Source organism: Phaseolus vulgaris, chromosome 4 (assembly GCF_000499845.2).
Source record: "Phaseolus vulgaris cultivar G19833 chromosome 4, P. vulgaris v2.0, whole genome shotgun sequence".
NCBI lineage: Eukaryota > Viridiplantae > Streptophyta > Magnoliopsida > Fabales > Fabaceae > Phaseolus > Phaseolus vulgaris.
The window spans coordinates 44,377,842-44,399,379 of record NC_023756.2 but is presented as its reverse complement, the minus strand read 5'-3'; the positions used below and the strand labels follow the sequence as shown (position 1 = coordinate 44,399,379).

Below are 21,538 nucleotides of genomic sequence, written 5' to 3'. Positions count from 1 at the left end.
AACATATAACATAATAAGTTCAACAACTCTCATTACACTAAACTATACTATTTTATTAAAAAAAAAATTTAAGTCTAATTTATTATCATAAAATTCATTTAAATATTATTTTAAATTAATTATATCTTTAATCACCTAAAAGTTTTCAGCAAAATTGATGAGGCAAATATATATTATTGAATGGAGTATTGAGTAACTCATTAATGAAAGTAGAATGTCACAGAAAAGCTATGAGAGGGCATGATGAATAGGAATAACGTGCACTCCAAAAGAAAATAAATAAATAAATAAATAAAAGTAAATAGAGAAATTAAAATTCCGAAATGAAGTTGGCGTCTACGGTAGATAAGGGAAGTGGAATGCTGAGGTGGCAATAAAGCGCACAGCAGAGGAAGGTAAGGTGGGGACCACACCATGGAATTACATTCACATACATTACATCCTTTGTTTTTAGTGCTTTTAGATATTTCTTCATTTTTAGTAACATTTTTTTTCATTATTCATTTCCAAAAATAACTTCCATTGAAAACTCAGGATTTTAAAGTATCTTTCAATCTACCCCACACACAATCTATCTAAATTTATTTTCTAATTCCATCAATATATACAATATATATGAGCATGGATTATGAGATTAATTTTTATATTATCAATAAATTATAAATTATTTTTAATATGATTTTTATGATGGTTATTATAAAATTCAGTAAAGTTAATATATATAATAATAGATTGTGATTGAAAAATGTAAAATTAATTTACATGTATACATTTGCTGATAGATTATTATATGTTTTATTAGTAAAAACTGACGTGGTTTGTGAGTAGTGATTCTTGTGTACTAGTAAGATAAATTTATACATATGTTAAAAATAGTTTAGAAAGGATTTTCCACATTATTGTGTTAAAATCAATTTGTAAAATATTTTATACATTAGTTTTTTTAGCATCAATGTAGAATTTTTTATAAAATTTTAAAAGTTTTGACAGAGGTTTTTTTTTATCGAGTTTATAGAGAACCGTAGAAAGTAATCAATAGATAATTTTTTATCAATCTATCAAAAACATAAATGTTTTACGACTTTTGAAATTCTTTGGTTTTTTTTTTTTATTAGCAATAAACAATAAATAAATGTGAGTCACTTTAGGGGTGACCCAACCCTTATACAAAACACACGACCTTTAACTCTTTCCACAACACACACCCCACCAACTCCTAAATACTTAAATAAATCTGGAGAGAACCGCCTACAACCCTCACTCTTATACCCAAACAAAACATCAAAACATCATCTTCATACAGACCAAAGGAGCAACACACCAATCAGATAAGGAAAAGATTGCATCCTGCGACTTGGAAGTAACCCAAGCCCATGCCTTTAGTTGCACCAAAGCGAGAACTTCCAAAACATCTATTATACCCCCTCTAAATATAACTCTGTTTCTATGTTTCCATATTTCGTTGACGACCGCGATCCAAATCACTCCTCAAACCTCATTTACTGAAACAGACTCGTTGCTCAACCTAAACTGAGAGAAATTTAGCAGTGGGACATTATGAAACACACTTTGCACGCCCAACCAAGCACCACAAAGGTTCCACACTTGTCACACAAAACTACACTCAAAGAAGAGATGAGTGTGAGATTCCACCTCCACCCCGCAAAGACTACACACTGAACTTACCACTGTGATCCCACGTTTTTCCAAATTAGCCTTAGTAGCCAACTTATTTTCCAACACCCTCCAAGCCGTAACATGTGCAGAAGGTACAACCTTACACTTCCAGAACTTCATAAACTCCCCCTCTCTCTCCCCTACTCGCCCCCCCTAAGACGAAGATATTCAGCTTTAATTGAATACTCTACCTTCTCCCCTTCCTTCCACTCCCAACTATCTTCCTTCTCCAAATTCAAGCTCACACCCTGAACTTCCTGAGACAGTAGACACACTAAATTCTTTTCCCACTCAAAAAGATTCCTTCTCCAACCAAACTTCCAAACCCAAACATTGTTGTTCCAAGCCCCTAACTCTGCCACCGTAGAAGCTTTTGAGACACTAAGTGAAAACAGCCTCGGGAAAACACTTTTCAACGCCCCCTACCCACCCAATTGTCTTCCCAGAACATAACTTCCTTCCCATTACCCACCTTCCAGGTCACAGCATCTTCAAAATTCTGACCTCACCCTTCTAAGCTCCACACCTCCCTTAAATCTTTCCACCACAGGGATTCCGAACTTCCTCCCCTTCCTGCTCTCAAATTTCTCCAGCCCCCGTACTTGGAATCAAGTACCTCCTTCCACAAACCACCCTTGTCCGACCCCAGACGCCAAATCCATTTACCGAGTAATGCTAAGTTAAAAATTCTTAAGTCGAGGACGCCAAGCCCTCCATCCTCCCGCGCTTCACACACCTTTTTCCAAGAAGCCCATGCTACCTTTCTTCCATCAGAGCCCCAACCCCACGGGAAATTCCTTTGAATACTCACTATCTCATTTGCCACCCCAACGGGCATTTTAAAAAGAGATAGATAAAACAAAGGGATAGAAGAGAGAACCGACTTGATCAGGCAAATTCGCCCTGCCAAAGACAAAAGCCTACCTTTCCAACTACTCAATCTTCTTTTCACTCTAACTATCACCCCAGCCCAAAACTGCTTTTTCTTATGACACCCTCCTATCGGCAAACCTAAATAAACAAAAGGAATTGTCATCACCTCACAATTAAGAATTGACGCAAAACGCTGAATTGAAATTTGCTTTACCCCCACACCTCCTAACTTACTTTTCATAAAATTCACCTTAAGCCTAGATGCAAGTTCAAAACAATTCAGAGCTGCCTTAATATTGAAAATACTTTTAACATTAGCTTCACAAAAGAAAACAGTATCATCAGCATACTGCAACATGTTAACCTTCACCTTCTCTTTGCCAATCTCCAGACTATCTATCATCATCCTCTCAGTTGCCATTCTAGACACGCCTGCCAAGCCTTCCGCCGCAATAAGGAACAAAAAAGGGGCTAACGGGTCGCCTTGTCGAAGTCCTTTTTTTGGGAAGAACTCCTTAGACGGACTACCATTCACTAGCACAGACACAAAAGCAGACTCCAAACACCCTTTTATCCAACGAATCCATTTACCACAAAAACCAAGCCTTTCTAACATATAATAGATGAACTCCTATCTCACTGAGTCATACGCCTTTTCAAAATCGGCTTTGAAGAAAACACAACTTTTCTTCCTTCTCTTTATCTCATCCAGAACTTCATTAGCGACTAACACACCATCCAACAAACCCCTCCCCTGAAGAAAAGCGAACTGCCTGACATCGATGACTTTACCAATCACTTTTTTTAGACGCAACGAAAGAGCCTTCGAAATAATTTTGTACAGACATCCGACCAATGAGATAGGTCTAAATTCCCCAAGCTGCAGAGGATTTTCACATTTAGGGATCAAGCATAAGAATGACGCATTTGAGCCCCGAGGCCATTTTCCGAAGGATTCGAAATCCTTTACTGCAACCATGATATCTGCTTTGATGAGATCCCAACAAAACTTTATAAATCCCAAATTAAAGTCGTCTAGACCAGGACTCTTCGAGCTATCACAACTCCACACCGCTTCCTTAATTTCCATTTCAGTAAAATCTCCAATCAACATCTAATTATCTTCCACGAAATGGAATTAAAACAAACGTTGTCCAGCCTAATCGGCAACTCTTCATTTCCAACAAACCTGGCTTCAAAGAAATCTCTGACCTTAGCCTTAACCTCATCTTTATCCTCACTCCACCGACCGTTCTCAAAAACCCCATGTAACTCATTCTTGGCCCTCCTCCATTTAATAGAAGAGTGAAAGAATTTTGTGTTAAGATCACCTTGCTTCAACCATTTCAGTCTCGCCTTCTGCTTTACCACTGCCTCTTGCTTAAGGAGATTTTTGTTAAGTTCAACTAATAAGGACTTTCTTTCCTCCCTCTCAAGCACATTAAGGTCAAAATCATCATGTCTTGTGTCCAACTCCCTAATCCTATTTAGCAGCCCATCACCCTCCTTATTCACATCCCCAAAGACCTCCTTATTCCATACTTTTAAGTCAGCTTTGAGTTTCTTCAATTTTTCTTTGAACACATATATCCCTCCACCTTGAACCTCATACTTAGGCCATTTTTCTTTCAGAAACACCTTAAATCTGTTGTCACTCTGCCTAACATCCAGACTCCTAAACGGTTTCGAACCCCAATCAACATACTCATTTTTAATAACAACCGCACAATGATCGGAAACCGATCTACTTAGTACGTGTTGTTTACAATTCGGCCATGCTTCAACCCATTCCTTTGACACAAGGACTCTGTCGATCCTGCTCTTCACTAAACCATTAGGTTTATACTACGTAAACTTCCTTCCTGTCATCGGAATATCTACCAATTCTGCTTTCTCGATAAAACTATTAAAACCTTCTATTTCTCTACCATAATCAGACACAGAAACCAAACTCTTCCTCTCCTCCCTTCTTATGATTGAATTAAAATCACCCACTACGCACCAGGCCATGTTCACTTGTGGCAACCTGTAATTACAAATTTCCTCCCAAACCTCCTTCTTCTCTCGTAGAGACCCAGAACAATAAACATTTACTATTGTGACCGGGATCTCCTTCCCAAGCTTCCAAAGCCCTTCAATAATAGAATAATTTCTACCATTAAAGAGCCTTGACATCTGAAAACTATTTTTCCTCCAAATCGTAATAATCCCCCCGGCATTATTAATAGCTCCGTTCTCAACCCACTCTATGTCATTAGTACCCCACAGCAGAAAAACACTCTCCCTACTAATCTCCGAGCTTTTCGTCTCTTGTATACATACCAAATCCGCCTGCTCCTTACTTATCAAAGTTCTTAGATACTTTCTCTTTAAGGAGCCACCTATCCCCCTTATGTTCATACTAATTATCTTCATCAACATTAACACTAAGCTCCCCCCCCCCCCTCAAACCTCAAATTACTGTTATCCCGAACTTCCAAAGACTGAATTCTACTAATGACAACATCTTCTTGAGCATATCGTGTGTAACCCATATCCTTGCCGGCCTTCCACACTCTAACTGCTTCAGACTCATCATTCTTCAACCTGTAAATTCTGTTGCAATTCTCAATTGCACTGTCAGACAAAAGAGTAGAAGTAGGCCTCACCTCCCATTGCTGAACCAGATAATCTGCCTGAGCCACCCTGACATCCACCAAATTAGAATATGGCCCAGTTTCTCTCACGCCCCCCACATCTCTTTCCGTTGAAACTATTGTATTAATCTCTACATTCTCCTCCGCAATACTGGCCAAGTCCTTAGATATTGACGTTCTCGCATTACGAGGAGCTCCACCAGAACTTGCCAGACCACCAAGCAACCGTGAATTCTTTTTACTCCTCCTCCCACCCTTCTTCGCTGCTTTATAATTGTCATCCGCAACTTGACCCTTACCACAATGAAGGTGACAGCGAGAATCGCCTGCGAAATCCCCACTAACGCCACCCATCCCTCGCCCTTGCAACTCAACTGGAGAAGCCAATAAACCTCCTGCACATCATCATCCACTACTTGAACTACCCCACCAACCCCCTTCACGACCCCTCCAGACTGCTCCACCTCACTGATTTTTTATCCTAACCCACCAAATCCGCCCACCTCGTTCCAGCAAGGAAGCCCCACCCACCAATCCATTCCACTCCTCTCCACATGACCACTAATATTTTCAACCTCCAACCAGGAAGACGACTCTTTGTCTACTGGAAACTGGAAGTCATACCCCTCCTCCTGTGAACCGCAAGCACTCTTACCTGAACCCCCCGCATCAGCACCATCACAACATCCAGAACAGCATCACCCGCCACTACTTGAGCAAAGGACAACTTCTGCTGCCCCTTCGGATTCCATACTTCCCTCTTAACCACCCCTCTCTTCTTTCCAAACCTTGATGCGTCGTCCCTTCGAAACTTTGGGAGATTCACCTGTAACTTCCACGTACCAATCCAGATTCCATCCAATTTTCTTTCCAGGGAAAGAACGTCAGTCACACCGTGGAACCTAACAAACCCAAACCTTCGACACCTTGCGTTAAGCTTTCTGGCAATGAAAACATCTAGGACTCTTCCCCACCTTTGAAACACCTTCCAAAGATCTCTCTCAAAGAAATGATCAGGAAAATTAGTGAAAAAAAATGAAGTATCAGCCATCTTCAAACACTCACCCTACATTAACAAATCGTATAGAATGGATCTAAGAACAATTTTTAGATCGATTTTCAAAAAACTAATATAGAATATTGATGCTCTTTCTAATTTCCCAAATTTTAAATAAAAATTTGAGTTTGACTTTATTAAATCCAGATTATTTATATGTTAGACAAAAAAATATAGTGTACATTATGAAATAACATATATAAGCAATCTTATCTTTTAACAAAGAAGTTACAATTTCGAAGATTTAATTTATGTCAAAATATCTGTTATATATATATATATATATATATATATATATATATATATATATATATATATAGTTAAACTCTAAAATAAATTTCGGTATGTTAAGATATTAATCATAGACTTTTTTTTTGGCTAAAAAAAATATCTTATACTCACCCAAAAATAATATAAATTTATTAACAATACTTAAAAAAAAAATTAAGCAAGTTCTTTAATTAAAATTTTCAAATTATTCATCATATCAAATGAGAGAGTGTAAGTGTACCAGTTGGTATCGACCGAGCCAGTTTCAGTATGAATGATCGACCGCCCTAGTCAAAGAACGTCATAAATAAAAGTTACAACTAGCATTGAATGAGTTAATGAATATCCCGAAATATATTGGAACAATTGATTAACTGAAAGATACATGTCCCAAAATATACGAGAACAACTGATTAACTAAAAGATATACGTCTCTGATATCAAGGAACTATTGTGCATCAATTAATAATTGATGTAAAGCCCATCAGCATCAAGGCCCATAGGCCAATACTATAAATAGGGTTCTCTGTGAAGGAACAAGGTACGTTTTACATTATACTAATATACCTAAATGAGAACATTGACTTTAGCGTCGAAGTGCAATCGTAGGTACCCTTACTGACTGAGCATCAACATTGAAGGAAGGAGGCTTAAAGGAATTTGGAGATCACTGACACGTCAATAATTGTACATCCAGTAAAAGGTACTATATGGGCCCCTCAGCCTATACAGAAAAATTGGCGTCCACCATGGGGTCGGGGTAGTATTCAATCTTCAACAACAAGTCACAACCAACAACAATGGTCTCAACAAGAAATAATGCTAACAACGACCATATGGCGGATGAACAAGCAGTTATGATCCAGGCCCTTCAAGCACAAATGGAGGATTTACGTCAAAAAGGTATTGTGGACCAATTACACAATGAGGAGAGGAGATGTCCCTTTTGAAGGAGCAAAACAAATGTTTACAACAACATCTTGATGGACATGAACGGGAAGATTGCCACTCAAACACATCAAACCCAACCAACTCCTCAAACCCATCAACCTCCTCTACTCTTCAAACTCACCAAAGTTCCAGAAACAATTCTGTCCCAGACGATGAGGAGGACTCGAGAGGACACCCATTCACATATGAGATAATCGACACACCACTTTCTCCCAAGTGGATGTCTTTAAGACACATATGACCTTATACACAACCAACAAGTCAGTATGGTGTAATTTCTCCCCTACCTCTCTCCAAGAGGGAACTAGGTTGGTTCACTAGTTTTCCTCTCAACTCCGTGGGGAATTTCAAATTATTAACAATGAAATTCATCACGCAGTATGCAACGAGCCAATCACATCACACTTCATTCATGTCCCTTCTTAATGTGAAACAAGAAAAGGGAAAGTCCTTACGAGCATTTATGGATAGATTCAACAAAGTATGCATGGGTATCATAAATAAATTTCAGTATGATTAAGATCTTAATCATAGACTTTTTTTTGGCTAAAAAGTATCTTATACTCACCCAAAAACAATATAAATTTATGAACAATACTTCAAAAAAAATTAAGCAATGTCTTTAATTAAAATTTTCAAATTATTCATCATATCAAATGAGAGAGTGAGTCTTACTAATTAGTTTTTATTTAATGATTTTATAGTAATAATATATATAATTTTGTTAATTAAAGTTTCAATGTTCAATTTTAAATAATAAAAAGGAAGAAATTATTGTTTATTCTATTAAGAGGAGGTGAGAAATGAAAGTGATTGTTGTGTCTGGTTTGTTATTTTTTTTGTTAAAAGTACATTTGAATCAAATTCTGTTTGATTGTACTGATCAGATGTGTTTGATTTATACACTTAAGTTTAAGTTTGGTTTAGGGTAAGTATGGGTTGAATACGAGTTTGACCCAGATGTTGGTAGTCAACACGAAAAAGATAATTAAAATAGGAATAACTGAAGGAATATTTGAATTAGTTAGTATGTATATATCTATTAAATACAAATAAAAGTTGTTGGGAATAATGTGGATAACATCCGAGAATAAAGGTGCATGTAATGTTTTAATGTTGAAATTATACTCTTGCTGTTGAGATTATATGCTCTCCGTTGAAATTATATTTTGTTTGTTGAGATTATATTGGTTGTTAAAAGAATATCTCTACAAAGGGATTGAGACCCCGAGTAAAGGTATGTTTTTCTGAAACAAATTTTATAGTTTGAATGCTCTCACTGACTCGTCGGAGTTAGATCAACCAGTAGAACTCCCTTTCTCCCAGAGGAGCAACGTTTCAAAGCACCAAATGGAGACAAGTGAAACTCACCCGTTCATACCAACTGAAGTCAACAGACAAAAACATTTAATATGAATAAAAAAAATTAAACTGAATTAAGACAATTTTGTAGTTTTATTCAAACCGATTTTATGATTTTATTGTATAAATTTTTATTAATATTCAATTTTATCTTTTTAATATGACAGTCAAAGGTTATATTGTGACGAATAATTTTATTATTTATTTTATTATAATTAAATATTTGTTTATAGAATATTTTTTTTCTTTACTAGTAAATGAATTCAAATAAAATATAAATATACAAGGTCTACATTGAAAAAATAAACCAAAGTGATTTTGTTGTATTCACATCTCATAATATTTACATCTCATAAGTCTAAGAAATTTACACGACAATGTAAAATATGACAGAAAATTTACAACATAAATATCAAAATCAATCATTTTATATTATATCCTTTTAATAATATTATTCTTTTAAAATATTATTTTCTCTGAAGTCAGTAATGTAACACACCATCAATACAACTCCCCCATTCACATTATTCATATGTTAAAAATCACGTGGTCCTCCTTTTATTGGTGTGAAATAAATTAAATATATTATATTCTTTTATGACACACATTTAAAATAATAAAATAGTATAATAATATTTTTTTTAAAATTATTTTAATTTTATTGGATTCCATTTAAATCGATTTTGAAGTTGCAAAATCTACATGTCAAACGTTTGATTCATATCATTTAATTGATATAATAGGTTTTCTTATAATATATTATTAGATTTTTTTATAAACATGTATATTTTTTTAACATATGAATTTTATTATGTACTTTAAATATTTGAAAATTTAACTTTTAATTAAAACATGAAAGAAATAAAATAATAATTACGTACTATAATATCAAGAAATGGGTTTAATATATTTGGGGACACAGGTATCACTACATGTTAATCTTAACTGTTTAACTTAACAGCACACAAATGTTAAAATGAATATTTGGAAATTGGAATTTTAAATTATTTCATATAAGAAAAATGTATCAGAAAGCAAAAAAAAATGTTGAAAGTAATAAAGTAAGAAAAAACATTTTTATATATAGATTAGAGATTGAAATATTACATTTAAGAAGTTAATTTAATTAGTATAATGATGTGATATTTTTGGCTCTTAAAAGTGGTGTGAAAAATATATGATGCGTGAATGAAGGTGGATCACTTAAAATATATAAAAATATATAGAAAATAGAAGTGTTGTTGGTAGCATTGTTTGATTTGAGTGGTTGGTGGTTGTTACTGTGTCTGGATTTCGTTGACGTAAGTGTGCAAATTACTAACAAACACTCCTTGCAAACTAAGCCACGCGCCCCACTTGTCACAATGTTACCACATTACACAAATTTCAATCATTATTCTATGTATTTACACACTTATATATATAATATATAACACCACAATTACAGCTATCTTTAATCATTATTTTATATTGATAAAAAAAAGGTATTTTGTGAATTTTGTATCTTTAAATAATAATAACAACATTTTTGTATGAGTGAGGACTTGTTCAAGTAAAGTAGGTGTATGATTTTGGTGTTGTAAGAGTGAGATATATGCATTAAATATTGTTTCACGATATTTATCTTTATTTTTGAGTAATGAATATTTATAGAATTATAATGAGTTGTTTTTTTAAGTATGAAGTAGGGCAAGTTGTTGTACAAAATTTAGTCTATTACTTTCTTAAAAATTAGATTTGATCATATTATTTTTAGAATATTGAGTCATATAATCAGTAGAATATTCAACCACGTTATCGATGAGACACTCGATCGTTGGTAATGATGGTCCAAATAATAATAATAATGTAGAAAAATCAGGTTTAGGGTTACTCATATTTTTCGTGAAGAGAATGCGTGTGTTGATAAGTTGACTAATTTAAAATTTATTCGTAGAAAATCTTTTCATTGGTATAATAAGCTACCATCTAATTTGTTATTCTTATAATTTTTTATGTTTTTTTTTCATATGTGATAACAAATGATTGTTGTTACTTAGGTGCCAACATAGTGATACATCAAATTACTAATGTTTAACATAAATTTTTTATTTAAAATAAATAAATAACAATAGTTAAATCAAATTAGTGATGTCTTTTTAAAATTTGTTTAGTAATTTTTTTAGAAGTTTAATGATTTTTTTTATGTCTTTCCTTTTTTTTTTTACTTTTAAGATAATTAAGAGCAATCTTAAATCAATTATAGAACTTTGTTGGAGACAAATGTTTATCTTTTTCCTTTTTTGTTAGAACTTATTAATTAGTTATTCATATAGATAAAAAATTTAAAAAGTAAATAAGTCTTTGTGTGCAATTTTAATTAGATTATTCATTTTTTATTTACTTTTTATTTTCTTTTTCTTAATTAAATAACTTCACTTTCTTATCTGCAACATGTCTGCAATTTATCTCACAGTTGGCCTCATATAGTTTATGATTTCTCTGCCATGAAAGAAAATTCAGTGTGTTTGTCCAAATGTGTTGAACACAGACCTTAGATTTTGCAGGATTATGTCTTTTACTGTTTCACCTTTATTATTTTATTAGTAAGATAATATATTTTATATATTGTTTTATTTAACACATTAAATAATTAGCCTTTGATTGGAACTAATTGTAATATAATTAGTACCAGTTAAGACAAGCATCAAGACACTGATGACTCACATAATTGATGTCTTAAAATATTAATTCCTGTCATTAAAAGCATTATCTTCTTTTAATAATTTCAACACGAACTACTCAATATACCAAAAAAACTTCGTGTTAATTAATACTTATTATATTTTTTTATTTGCTAAATATTTGTAGTAAAAACATTTTTGGAGTAAAAAATAATTAGTCTCGTAATAACATTTTTCTCATTCCTTCGTAACATGCTATTTTAAATAAAATTTCTTTAATTTTTTTCATTAAAATTTGTTGAAAAGTATAAAATAAAAGGAATAATTAAATGAAAGGCGAATCTCACGTTCTTTTTTATTTTGCATAAATTTCAATAAAAAAGAGAAAATGGGTTTAAAAAAAAGTATATTCTTAGTATTTTTTTCTTACCATGTTTACTATTATTGTTTATTTACTAACTTAAAGTTTTTACAAACATAGTAAAATCTAAATTTTGGACTCAAAATTAGTGGGTTGAAAAAGTCATTTTCATAATAGTAATCTTAGTTAACCATTTAATTATTAATTATTAACCCTAGATAGTAGATAGTTCTAACACTGAGATTCACGCGGTGGAATCGCGCGTGGAAGAACATAAACAAAAATGGTAATAAGTCAAAAAAGCCACACTAAAGAACAAGCAAAAAAATATCTTATTATAATAAAAATCTTCTCAATTATCTTCTCTGCATTCATGGCTTCCACAATAAAATCTGCAGCGACACATTTTTTTGTACCATTTTTTAATTTTATTTTCTGGCAATAAAAACTAAATATCAGACATCACAAGCACTCACCACGTGTCTTCGGGCCCAGACCGTTCTCAGCCACAAAACCTTAATGCATTCTCGAATCGTCCATGGAAATTTCTTTTTCTTTTATTTTTTTCTTCCAAAATATTTTCTCAATCTGACGTGTCACTCTCTCCTTTTTCCCTCTTTTTTCTAATTTTTTATTTTATTTTCATAATTTATAGTCTCTCTCTTTCTCTCCTCCTCCCCCCTTCTCTGCTCACGCATTCTTCCATTGCTCTCTTTCCATTCGCCATCTGGGGTGCCTTGATTTTCTCGGAAAATTCTTATTTTCCGAGAAAGTTCGCATCTTTACTGTTCAATCGAGAATTCCCAAATTGGGGTGTCAGAAAATCAGAGGTATTCACTGCTCTCAATTTTGTGTGTGTGTGTGTGTAAGGAACATGAAGAACATACTTCGGATTCAGTTCTTGGCGTGTTTTTGACATTTGTAATTGGTTGATCTGATTTGAGCATTGGCTCTTGTATTTCTATTTTGGAAAAAAAAAGTTGAGCTGTTTAATTTCGGTATTTGAGAGAACATGGAACAGGAGATTATGAATAATGCTATGTGATCTTTTTTCTTTCCAAAAAAATTCACTTTTTTGTTGGTGTGGTTTGATTGGTGACAGCTGTTGTTGTTGTTGGCTACTGAGGTTAGTCTCTGTGGAGGTTTTGGGTGTTTTCTGAGGCAGTGCTGACTCCCATTTTGCTCCAATGGAGATGCAGGTATAGCAAGAAACAGTCCAACCTGCCACTTTTCTAGAGTACCCTTTGATTTTTTTTTCATTTTTTTTTCATTTTCTAGATTAGAAGCATGGAACTTGATTCTTTTTCTTCTTTTTTTTGTTCGTCTTCTATTTGTGTAGAAGTTGTGGTCATATTGGAAGTTGTATGGAAAATGAATTGGAAATTCTTAGATTTATTCAATTGTATATCTCTTAAAACAACTAAAGGAAATGGTGTTTAAGTGGTGGCTTTATCAGCATCTAAGTTGCTGCACCATTATGGTTGTGTAAACTGTAAAGTGCTTTTTTAAATTTCCAGCTTATTGGCTTCTAATTTCTTAGGAATACTGCTTAACTCAATGTTTGATCTGGTCCTCTTAAATCAAAATTCTTGTATTGCTTCAAGATTTGATTCTGGTGAGGGAAAGGGTAGATGTATTTCTTTGGTGGCATCTAAAAATATAGATCACGGGTACATCTTTTGGTAATTGGGTACTTATTAAAGCAACTAGATATGTGACTTGGATAAGACTCTAATACAAGTTGGTGGGGTTTGGTGTGCCTTATGTACTAACTATTTTTTTTGTTATATTGATAGTTTTTCAGTTATGATTGGGGATTTTTTAACTGTTTTAATCAGTTTATCCGTTTATGTTTCTCTCTACTAAATCAGATCCACTCATCCTTTTTGAGATGTGAATTTATTGATTCCTTATTTTGTAAACGTTTCCCAACAATTGATAAATATTTCATTCAATTTATGCTAGTTTTAAATTTTTGTGTTTTAAAACGGATGTAATGGACATGTACATTTAATTTTTGAAGATTTTCATATCCAATGCATGTATCACAGGTTTTAAGTTGCAGTCGTAATTAAAAAAGACTAGAGAACCTTAATAGAGTAATTGCAGACAAATGCAGCCAATGTTATGCAGTTGCAGTTTTGAACCATAAATTAAATCCTCCACTCCCCCTAGAAGTTTTGGACAGGAATTTCATAGAAGGGACCGAGTTGGCTTCAGCTGATTATTTTCACATGACATTATTGGCAGTGTTTTCACTAGAATGTAAATTAATATTTGGTTTGGTTTGAGTATAGTTGAATTGGTTAGCATGTGTTTTTGGAAAAGATGACAAGTCAGCTCTTTTATACTCTATATGATATGCTGCTGCTTTTTTGGAAGCTGGTCTCAATCCTCTTGCATTCAATCTTGCGGAGACTTTTGTCCTCTTTTAATAGGAAAAAAGAGAATTTCATTATGAATTCATCCAGTGACTTTGTTTCTTAAAAGGAACTGAAATATGTTATAGTGAGCATCATTTCTTTCATGATGAAATTATCTATTTCTTATTCCTTTATTCCCATTTTTTCAATCGGGGGAAGTTATCAATTCATCAACTACTATTAATGTAGGATCAAATAGAAAGCACTAGATCAACCATATCTGGCTCAGCTAGTTACTGCCATTCAAATGGTGGAAAACAATCTGAAACTGTTGCTTCTGTTGGAAACAGCCACACTCCCAAGGTTGCTTTACTTTACATGCTAAAGTATTCCTTTTAATGGAGACCTTTTTGTTCCACTTCTAGTTTTGATTTCTAAAACTTATTTCAATTTTCATCAGGTTAGGAAACCATACACCATTACTAAACAGAGGGAGAAGTGGACAGAGGAAGAGCATCAAAAGTTCCTTGAAGCTTTGAAATTGTACGGTCGAGGGTGGCGCCAAATTGAAGGTAAACTCTTTGTCCTGAGTTATTCATCTGAAACATTAGCTTTTTCATTTTGTCTTCATTTCAGATGAAAGTCATTTTCTCTTCATGCAGAGCATATAGGTACCAAAACAGCTGTTCAGATTCGAAGCCATGCTCAAAAGTTTTTTTCTAAGGTTAATATTATTATTTCAGTAAATAATTTCTACTGGGAGCATGTAGGCTATTAACATATAATTAGATTTTGATTGTTCCATAGGCCTATTTCTACTGTAAGGGAAAGAAATTTGATGATTTTCAATTTGATAGAGTTTGAAGTTAGATGAATTTGTTGAGTTCGGTGTTCTCAAGCATCACACTCTACATGGTTTCAGGTTGTTAGGGAATCTGAGGGCAGTGCTGAGAGTTCTGTACAGCCAATTAACATACCTCCTCCTCGACCTAAGAGAAAACCCCTCCATCCATATCCCCGTAAATCACTTGATGCTTTCAAAGGACACACCACACCTAATGAAACAGAAACATCTCAATCCACGAACCTGTTGGTTGCAGAGAAAGACACCCCATCTCCGACTTCTGTGCTATCTACGGTTGGTTCGGAAGCATTTGGGTCTGCATTTTCAGAGCAGAATAACAGATGCCTTTCACCAAACTCTTGCACCACTGATATTCACTCCGTCAGCTTGTCACCTGTTGAAAAGGAAAATGATTGTATGACATCCAAAGCATCTGAGGAGGAAGAGAAAGGATCTCCAGCTTCAGTTCCTTTATCCATTGTTTCTAACCCAAACGTCTGCATGGTATGATAAGCTTCTTGATTTCTGTGCTTTGTCTTTTGAAAGACCAGCGACTCCACAAGAACTTTTAAGATAGAAAAATAACAAGAATTGTTTTTAACTTCTGAAATTAAATTACAGAAATCCTCACATATAGTTTTTTCCTTTATAATTTTTTCTCCTAAAAGTTCTTTTTGGATAAGCTTGTTCAAATATTGTGGTCAAGGTTTAACTAATTTTCAAATTCTCTGGTGTTACTGCAGAAGCCCGAGTTTAGTTCCAAGGAAACCGAATATGTTATAGAAGATTCTACCAATATGCCACAAACCACTAGTATTAAGCTTTTCGGAAGAACAGTCTCTATGATAGATAATCAGAAGTTGCAGAACATTGATGATAATGGTAAGGCAATAACTGTGAAGTCTGATGAAGTGGATGATGTTGAGAATGAGAAGCCTGGCCAATCAACCGAGCAAGTAGATACACAATTATCTCTAGGCTTGGTTGGTGGCAACTGTCCCATAACACCTGATTCTGAGGGAGCTGACCGCAGGGACGAGCCACCGAAGGAGAACATGTGCCTCAGTGAATGTGCACCTGATGCATCTTTTCCACAGTGGAGTTTGTACCAAGGCCTTCCAGCTTTCTGCGTCACTCCATGCAATCAGATCCTAAATCCCATGCCTCTTAGGCCCTCTTTGAAAGTAAGAGCAAGAGAGGAGGAAAGTTGTTGCACTGGTTCCAACACTGAATCAGTTTGTGACATCGATAACCAAGGCAAGAACTCAGATGCTGTTGATTCTAAGTGTCAAAAATATCAAGGGGAAGGAGCTGCACCCCAGAAGCCTGCAAAAGGGTTTGTTCCATATAAAAGATGTTTAGCTGAAAGAGAAGGAAATTCATTAATTGCGGCCATGGAAGAGAGGGATGGGCAACGAGCTCGTGTGTGCTCATAGCCTTCCCTTCCATTTTTACAAGATTCATAATCATGGTATTAGAAAAAAAAATTGAGAAATAAGGACCTTATTTAGGTAGCTGTGATCTAATTGACCAGCATCTAATTTCCAATTATTTTTTCCAACATCTTCCACGTTAAAACATTTCATGTCCAATAATTCGTGCGGGGGCTGGTGGCATCATTTCTTCTGGCTTGTATCGTGTTACAGTTACTTTAACCAAATAGACACATAGCAGCAAGTCTATAAGTTAGTTTATTTGTACTATTTGCATTTGTCTTTGTAGTTGCATGTTACACACATCAGTGACACACATCAGTGACGAGGGTGTACCAGGGAAGCTTGGACAAGCATCGCAGCTCACTAAACATCATATATTATTTCATCTGACATAAGGATATTGTGTGTCCATGTATTAAGCTTAAAAGAGCCTTGTGTATTTCGGATTTTCTTTCTGTATCATTCTTTTTAATCATAGATTATAAACATTGTTTCTTCATTGATGAATTTACAGTGCTGTACCTGTTCCGTCTTTTAAGCTGATTACTTGAGTGAAATATTAAACATTCTTTGGTCAACGATTGGTCTGCAAATACTGAAGTAGTTCAGTTCCATACAATGTTATCCATTCATTCATTTGATCGAAAAAGTGATGGTATTTAAATCAATTCATACTCTTGTCAAGTGTTAAAGCCAATACTTGAAACATAAGCAACACGTTTTATAACTTCATCGTACATGGTATAATTATGATTAAAATTCATTACTAATCAAATATGACGGTGTTTAAATGAGTTCCATGCAGCCTCAGAGTTAGTGGGGGGTAATAAAGAAGGGAGCAAGTACACTTGCTACAATGGTTCTTCCTATTGCACGCCAAAATGAACAAACTTTGGATCTTCGTATTACAATCTTGTGCCTTCCCTGTGGCGCTGTGGTAGCTCTGATCTCGGTTTGGCAATTTCCACAAATATGACCCTACCATCCAAGAACTGAAACAGTGGTTTCTTTCTTGTCAGTATCCAACATAGTTTAAAACTTTTCTCTGTTAATTAAAGATAGCAAATAGGGAAAAAAAAAGAATAACTGACATTCAAATTTTAAGCCTAAGAACAACAAGATAATACAACAATTTAGACCCTCAATCAGAGGGAGGGAGCACAATAGTTCCAGATCTGGTCTTCTAGTGATCCTTTGACAGTTTCACAGTGAATAGTATCTTGAGTTTTCCGACTTACAAATCTTCACACTTAAACAAAACATGCTTAAAAAATAGTGGACTGATCTCACTCAGTTTCATAAACAATGCTGCTTTGACTCTCTTCTCACTGGGAAAGCTCAATCTAGTTTCTTGATTAGTTTTATACATATATGCAATCATGGTTATATTCTAATTCGTTCACTTTAAAAAATTTAAAATCCACCATTGTAGCCAAGATAAGCCTTGGAGGCATTATAGAATTTAGTCAATGAATTATCACAGAACACGACAACAATTTAACAACCGCAATAAACCAAATGGCATTGTACAGACATAGAACATAATGCAACGATTTAGGATTAGCTCGGATTCCAAATAGGAAATTCAGCAAATGATGTCTAGTATTCACTTAGCAAACTCTAAATTACTTAATAGTTCGCAAACCAGAGGAAGTCCTCCCATAAAACACAAATCTTCCTCTCCCATCCAAATTAATCTCTTGAACAAGATAAACTGCCATTTATGTATCTGATCTTTCAAAAATAAGAACACCATAGGACACAACAAAATCATACCTTTCCGTGCATTCCCTCAATAGCCTTCTGAGATTCTTCTTCAGTTGCATAACGAAGAAAAGCAAACCCTCTTGGTCTATTTGCAATTCTATCCATCACCAGCTTGACTGTCGTAAAGTTAAGCAAATATTTTTGTAGAAAGTGTTACCAACAAATTGATAAGAACTGGCAAATGACTAACAGATACTATACCCTAAATTTTAGTAAAAAAAAACATGATTGACAAAGGAAAATATCATTTTCCTACCTTCCACGAGTTGACCAAAATTCTTAAAAGCATTTCGCAAACTTTCTTCAGTGGTACGAAATGATAACCCTGAAAAGAACAAGAAATAACATTTATAAAGTTGTTGTTCAAAAATATACATATGAGTAATCAAATATCAAAGAAATTCACAAGAAATAGCAAGAATTCATTCTAAAAATATATGCAAAAAAAGTAAGGGATACAATCTGTAGACTTTAGCAAAATATGGCAAATGACTATTGAATCAAGATCAATCACAGGTAGTATATGAGGGACATCAAGGTGCCCTACAGATGAAACGCTTACATAATTTGCAAAAGGTTCCAACAAAATGCCTAGTTTTATGTTGGTTGCAAGATGAAAAAGCATTTTTGCTAGACAGGAACCGCATTTAAAAACTTATACAAAGAACTAAAGATAATTAAATAGACACATAAAGCAGTTAACAGTTGAAACCAACAAATATTATTCTAGTAGAAGATTTCATATAAATTGTCTCTTAACATCATTCCTCTTTCTTCAACCATAAAATTAAACGATAAGGTGTGGATACTGAATGGAAGCTAGAGATACCGGTCACCTTCTTCCACCATTACATGAAACTCTTCTGCATAGCAAAACATTTTAAAGAGCACATACTGAATTATGCTCAAAATCAAATCCGCAGTAATTCTTCCGCAGATCAAATCCATAGCACTGCCCCTTTCCTCCTAATCTCAGATATCAGTTAAATATTGATTGCACCACCATTGTAGCCACTAGACAACATTCTGAATGTTTCCAATGCTAAAAATTCATCCTTTTTCAATGAAATAAGGGAAGCATTCTCCACAATCAACCTACCTCTCATTCAAAAAGTAAAGTAAAACCCTTTTTCATTCAAATTTTCCACTAGTAACAACAGATAAAACTGTTGTTATTCACTGACACCAGCACCCAATGGCGGAAGACCCAAAAAAAATCTGGAAACTTTATTCCTCTAACATCAATTTGGATAAGAAAAACAAAAAGTGTAACAAAAGGAGAAGGGTAAGAGTAGCTAACCACTGACATAAAGCTTGATTGAAGGGAAAGGGGAAGAGGGCTTAGCAGTGGAAGATGATGGCGTTGAGGATTCAGAGGAAGCTGGAGGGAGACAACCCAACACACAACAACCACCCCTGCTTGTGAGGGGTGATGATGAGAAGGAAGAGGAGAAAGAGGTTGTTCTGTTATTGGTTTGGGAGCAACTCAGAAGAAGTAAGTGTTTCTTATGGGTGAAACTGGAAGTGAGATTTTTGCCTGTAATGGGTAATGGTGCTAGAGGAACAGCAGCAATCTTAACACCAACAAAGACCATGTTAGCCATTGCAACTGTTTCCTCAGCAGTGCCAAATAAAAGGCAAATTCTCCTGAAATATAACAATTTAAACCTTCAGTCAATATGTTATCAAAATAAATAAATAAATAAAAAATGTTTTTGTAAAATGATAAAGACGTTCTTATGAAATGACATAAATAACTTTAAACAAAAAAGGAGGATATGAATAAAAAAATATTTTCAGATTTCTTTTTTCAAAATATATTTTTAGATTTAAATTTCTAAAATACATTTTTAAGTTCGAGAAATTTTTACCTTTTCAGATTTTGTTCTCGAAATTTGAATTTCTAAAATATATTTTTAAATTTTGAATTTTGAATTTTTTATATTTTTATATTTTATATTTTAAACTTAAATGTTTGGAATACATTTTTTATTTCAAAATACACTTTTAGATTATGTGTTATGAATTATTATTTTTTTCATAATTTACTTTTTGTATTTTACATTTTCTTTTTCTGAAATTGAAATTTTGATTTTTAAATTTTAATTTTTTAAACTTGAAATAAAAGATAGTTTTAAAAATTTTAAAAGACGTACATATGAGGTTCGGACACTTCTCTTAAATGGACGTATTCATGTCAGACACACGTATCGGTGTCGACACTCGTACAACACTCGTATGACACTTATCGGTAAAATGTTCAATTTAAAAAATATTTGTTGGATTTTTAAAAATTCTAACACGGTTCTAACACAATTTTAAAAGGTATAAATACAACAATTTTCTAAAAACTCAAATTTATTGTATAAATTTTTATTATGATTATAAAAATAAGGAACAAATTCTTTTGAACCAGTCATGAAAAATATCTTTCTGCTCCCAAAAGAATCTGAAACATACTTTTGCACATAAATATTTATTTTCAATTTATATAATTTAAAATTATATAATATATAGATTTTTATCCCCGTATCCTACATTTTAAAAATTTTACGTATCTTCATGTCCGTATCTATATCCGTATCGTGTTCGCGTTCGTATCTATATCCGTATCATGTCCGTATCCGTATCTATGTTATAGAGTGCAAGTTAAAATTTATATGGTGAAAAACATGTCCTAAATAAATGCTGTAGTTTATATGGGCTGGACTGAACCCGGTTTTGACCCGAAAAGTTTATGTTTTTTTAAATTAATAAACAAATTATTAGTTCAAAGTTTATTGATTTAATACTAGTTAATTTATTTTTAATATTACATATATATTTTAAGTAAAATATAATATTTCTGGGAAAAAGAAAAAATAATGAAATTACAAGAAATTAGAATCTAAAATTTATAATACTGATCTCAATCAATTTTCTGCAGTCATCTCATATGTACACCAAAAATCAATTATTCTACCTAAACAACTTTATTGAAAAATTATATATGCCAAAAATAATAATAAAATTTGATTTTCAGTATATTTTTATTAACAGTTGTAGATTATGGATATTTTTTTAGTTTATAACTTTTTCATGAATCCACACTTCCTTTTTTAAATCAATACAATATCTTATAGTTGGGAAAATCAGAGATATTATATATAAGAAAAAATTAATTAATTTAAATTTACATAAAAAAAATATATCATAATTTATTATTTAAATATTTTTAATAACAAGAATAAATTTATATTTTATATCTTTAAAATAATTTTTAAATTCTTTTCCAATTA

At 33.4% G+C, this 21,538-nt stretch overlaps 3 protein-coding genes across 3 annotated transcripts; 1 reads left to right on the top strand and 2 right to left on the bottom strand.

Annotated features, from left to right (window-relative positions):
- Positions 1-3,657: 3,657 nt before the first annotated feature.
- LOC137838897 (uncharacterized) lies at positions 3,658-4,950 on the bottom strand. The gene is made up of 2 exons (XM_068648107.1): positions 4,464-4,950; positions 3,658-4,376 (listed from the first exon to the last, which is right to left on the bottom strand). The coding sequence occupies exons 1-2, from the start codon at positions 4,948-4,950 to the stop codon at positions 3,658-3,660; spliced, it is 1,206 nt and encodes a 401-aa protein (XP_068504208.1).
- A 7,269-nt stretch (positions 4,951-12,219) lies between these two features.
- LOC137837871 (protein REVEILLE 7-like) lies at positions 12,220-17,000 on the top strand. Its single transcript, XM_068647029.1, has 7 exons — positions 12,220-12,680; positions 12,953-13,049; positions 14,463-14,576; positions 14,674-14,785; positions 14,876-14,937; positions 15,136-15,561; positions 15,801-17,000. The coding sequence occupies exons 2-7, from the start codon at positions 13,038-13,040 to the stop codon at positions 16,491-16,493; spliced, it is 1,419 nt and encodes a 472-aa protein (XP_068503130.1). The 5' UTR covers positions 12,220-12,680; positions 12,953-13,037; the 3' UTR covers positions 16,494-17,000.
- Positions 17,001-17,193: 193 nt separating this feature from the next.
- Positions 17,194-19,930, bottom strand: LOC137837872 (organelle RRM domain-containing protein 6, chloroplastic). Its single transcript, XM_068647030.1, has 4 exons — positions 19,561-19,930; positions 18,517-18,585; positions 18,270-18,376; positions 17,194-17,485 (listed from the first exon to the last, which is right to left on the bottom strand). Exons 1-4 carry the CDS (start codon positions 19,862-19,864, stop codon positions 17,399-17,401), a joined length of 567 nt encoding a protein of 188 aa, XP_068503131.1. The 5' UTR covers positions 19,865-19,930; the 3' UTR covers positions 17,194-17,398.
- Positions 19,931-21,538: the final 1,608 nt, after the last annotated feature.

Coding starts and splice junctions, on each gene's coding strand:
- LOC137837871 (XM_068647029.1), top strand. Junction 14,577..14,673: donor GAAACAGCCACACTCCCAAG/GTTGCTTTACTT, acceptor AATTTTCATCAG/GTTAGGAAACCATACACCAT. Junction 14,786..14,875: donor AGGGTGGCGCCAAATTGAAG/GTAAACTCTTTG, acceptor CTCTTCATGCAG/AGCATATAGGTACCAAAACA.
- LOC137838897 (XM_068648107.1), bottom strand. CDS start 4,950: ATGAACATAAGGGGGATAGGTGGCTCCTTAAAGAGAAAGTATCTAAGA. Junction 4,377..4,463: donor TTATGGTAGAGAAATAGAAG/GTTTTAATAGTT, acceptor CTAATGGTTTAG/TGAAGAGCAGGATCGACAGA.
- LOC137837872 (XM_068647030.1), bottom strand. CDS start 19,864: ATGGCTAACATGGTCTTTGTTGGTGTTAAGATTGCTGCTGTTCCTCTA. Junction 18,586..19,560: donor AATCAAGCTTTATGTCAGTG/GTTAGCTACTCT, acceptor TGTTCTTTTCAG/GGTTATCATTTCGTACCACT. Junction 17,486..18,269: donor TTGAGGGAATGCACGGAAAG/GTATGATTTTGT, acceptor CCACTGTTTCAG/TTCTTGGATGGTAGGGTCAT.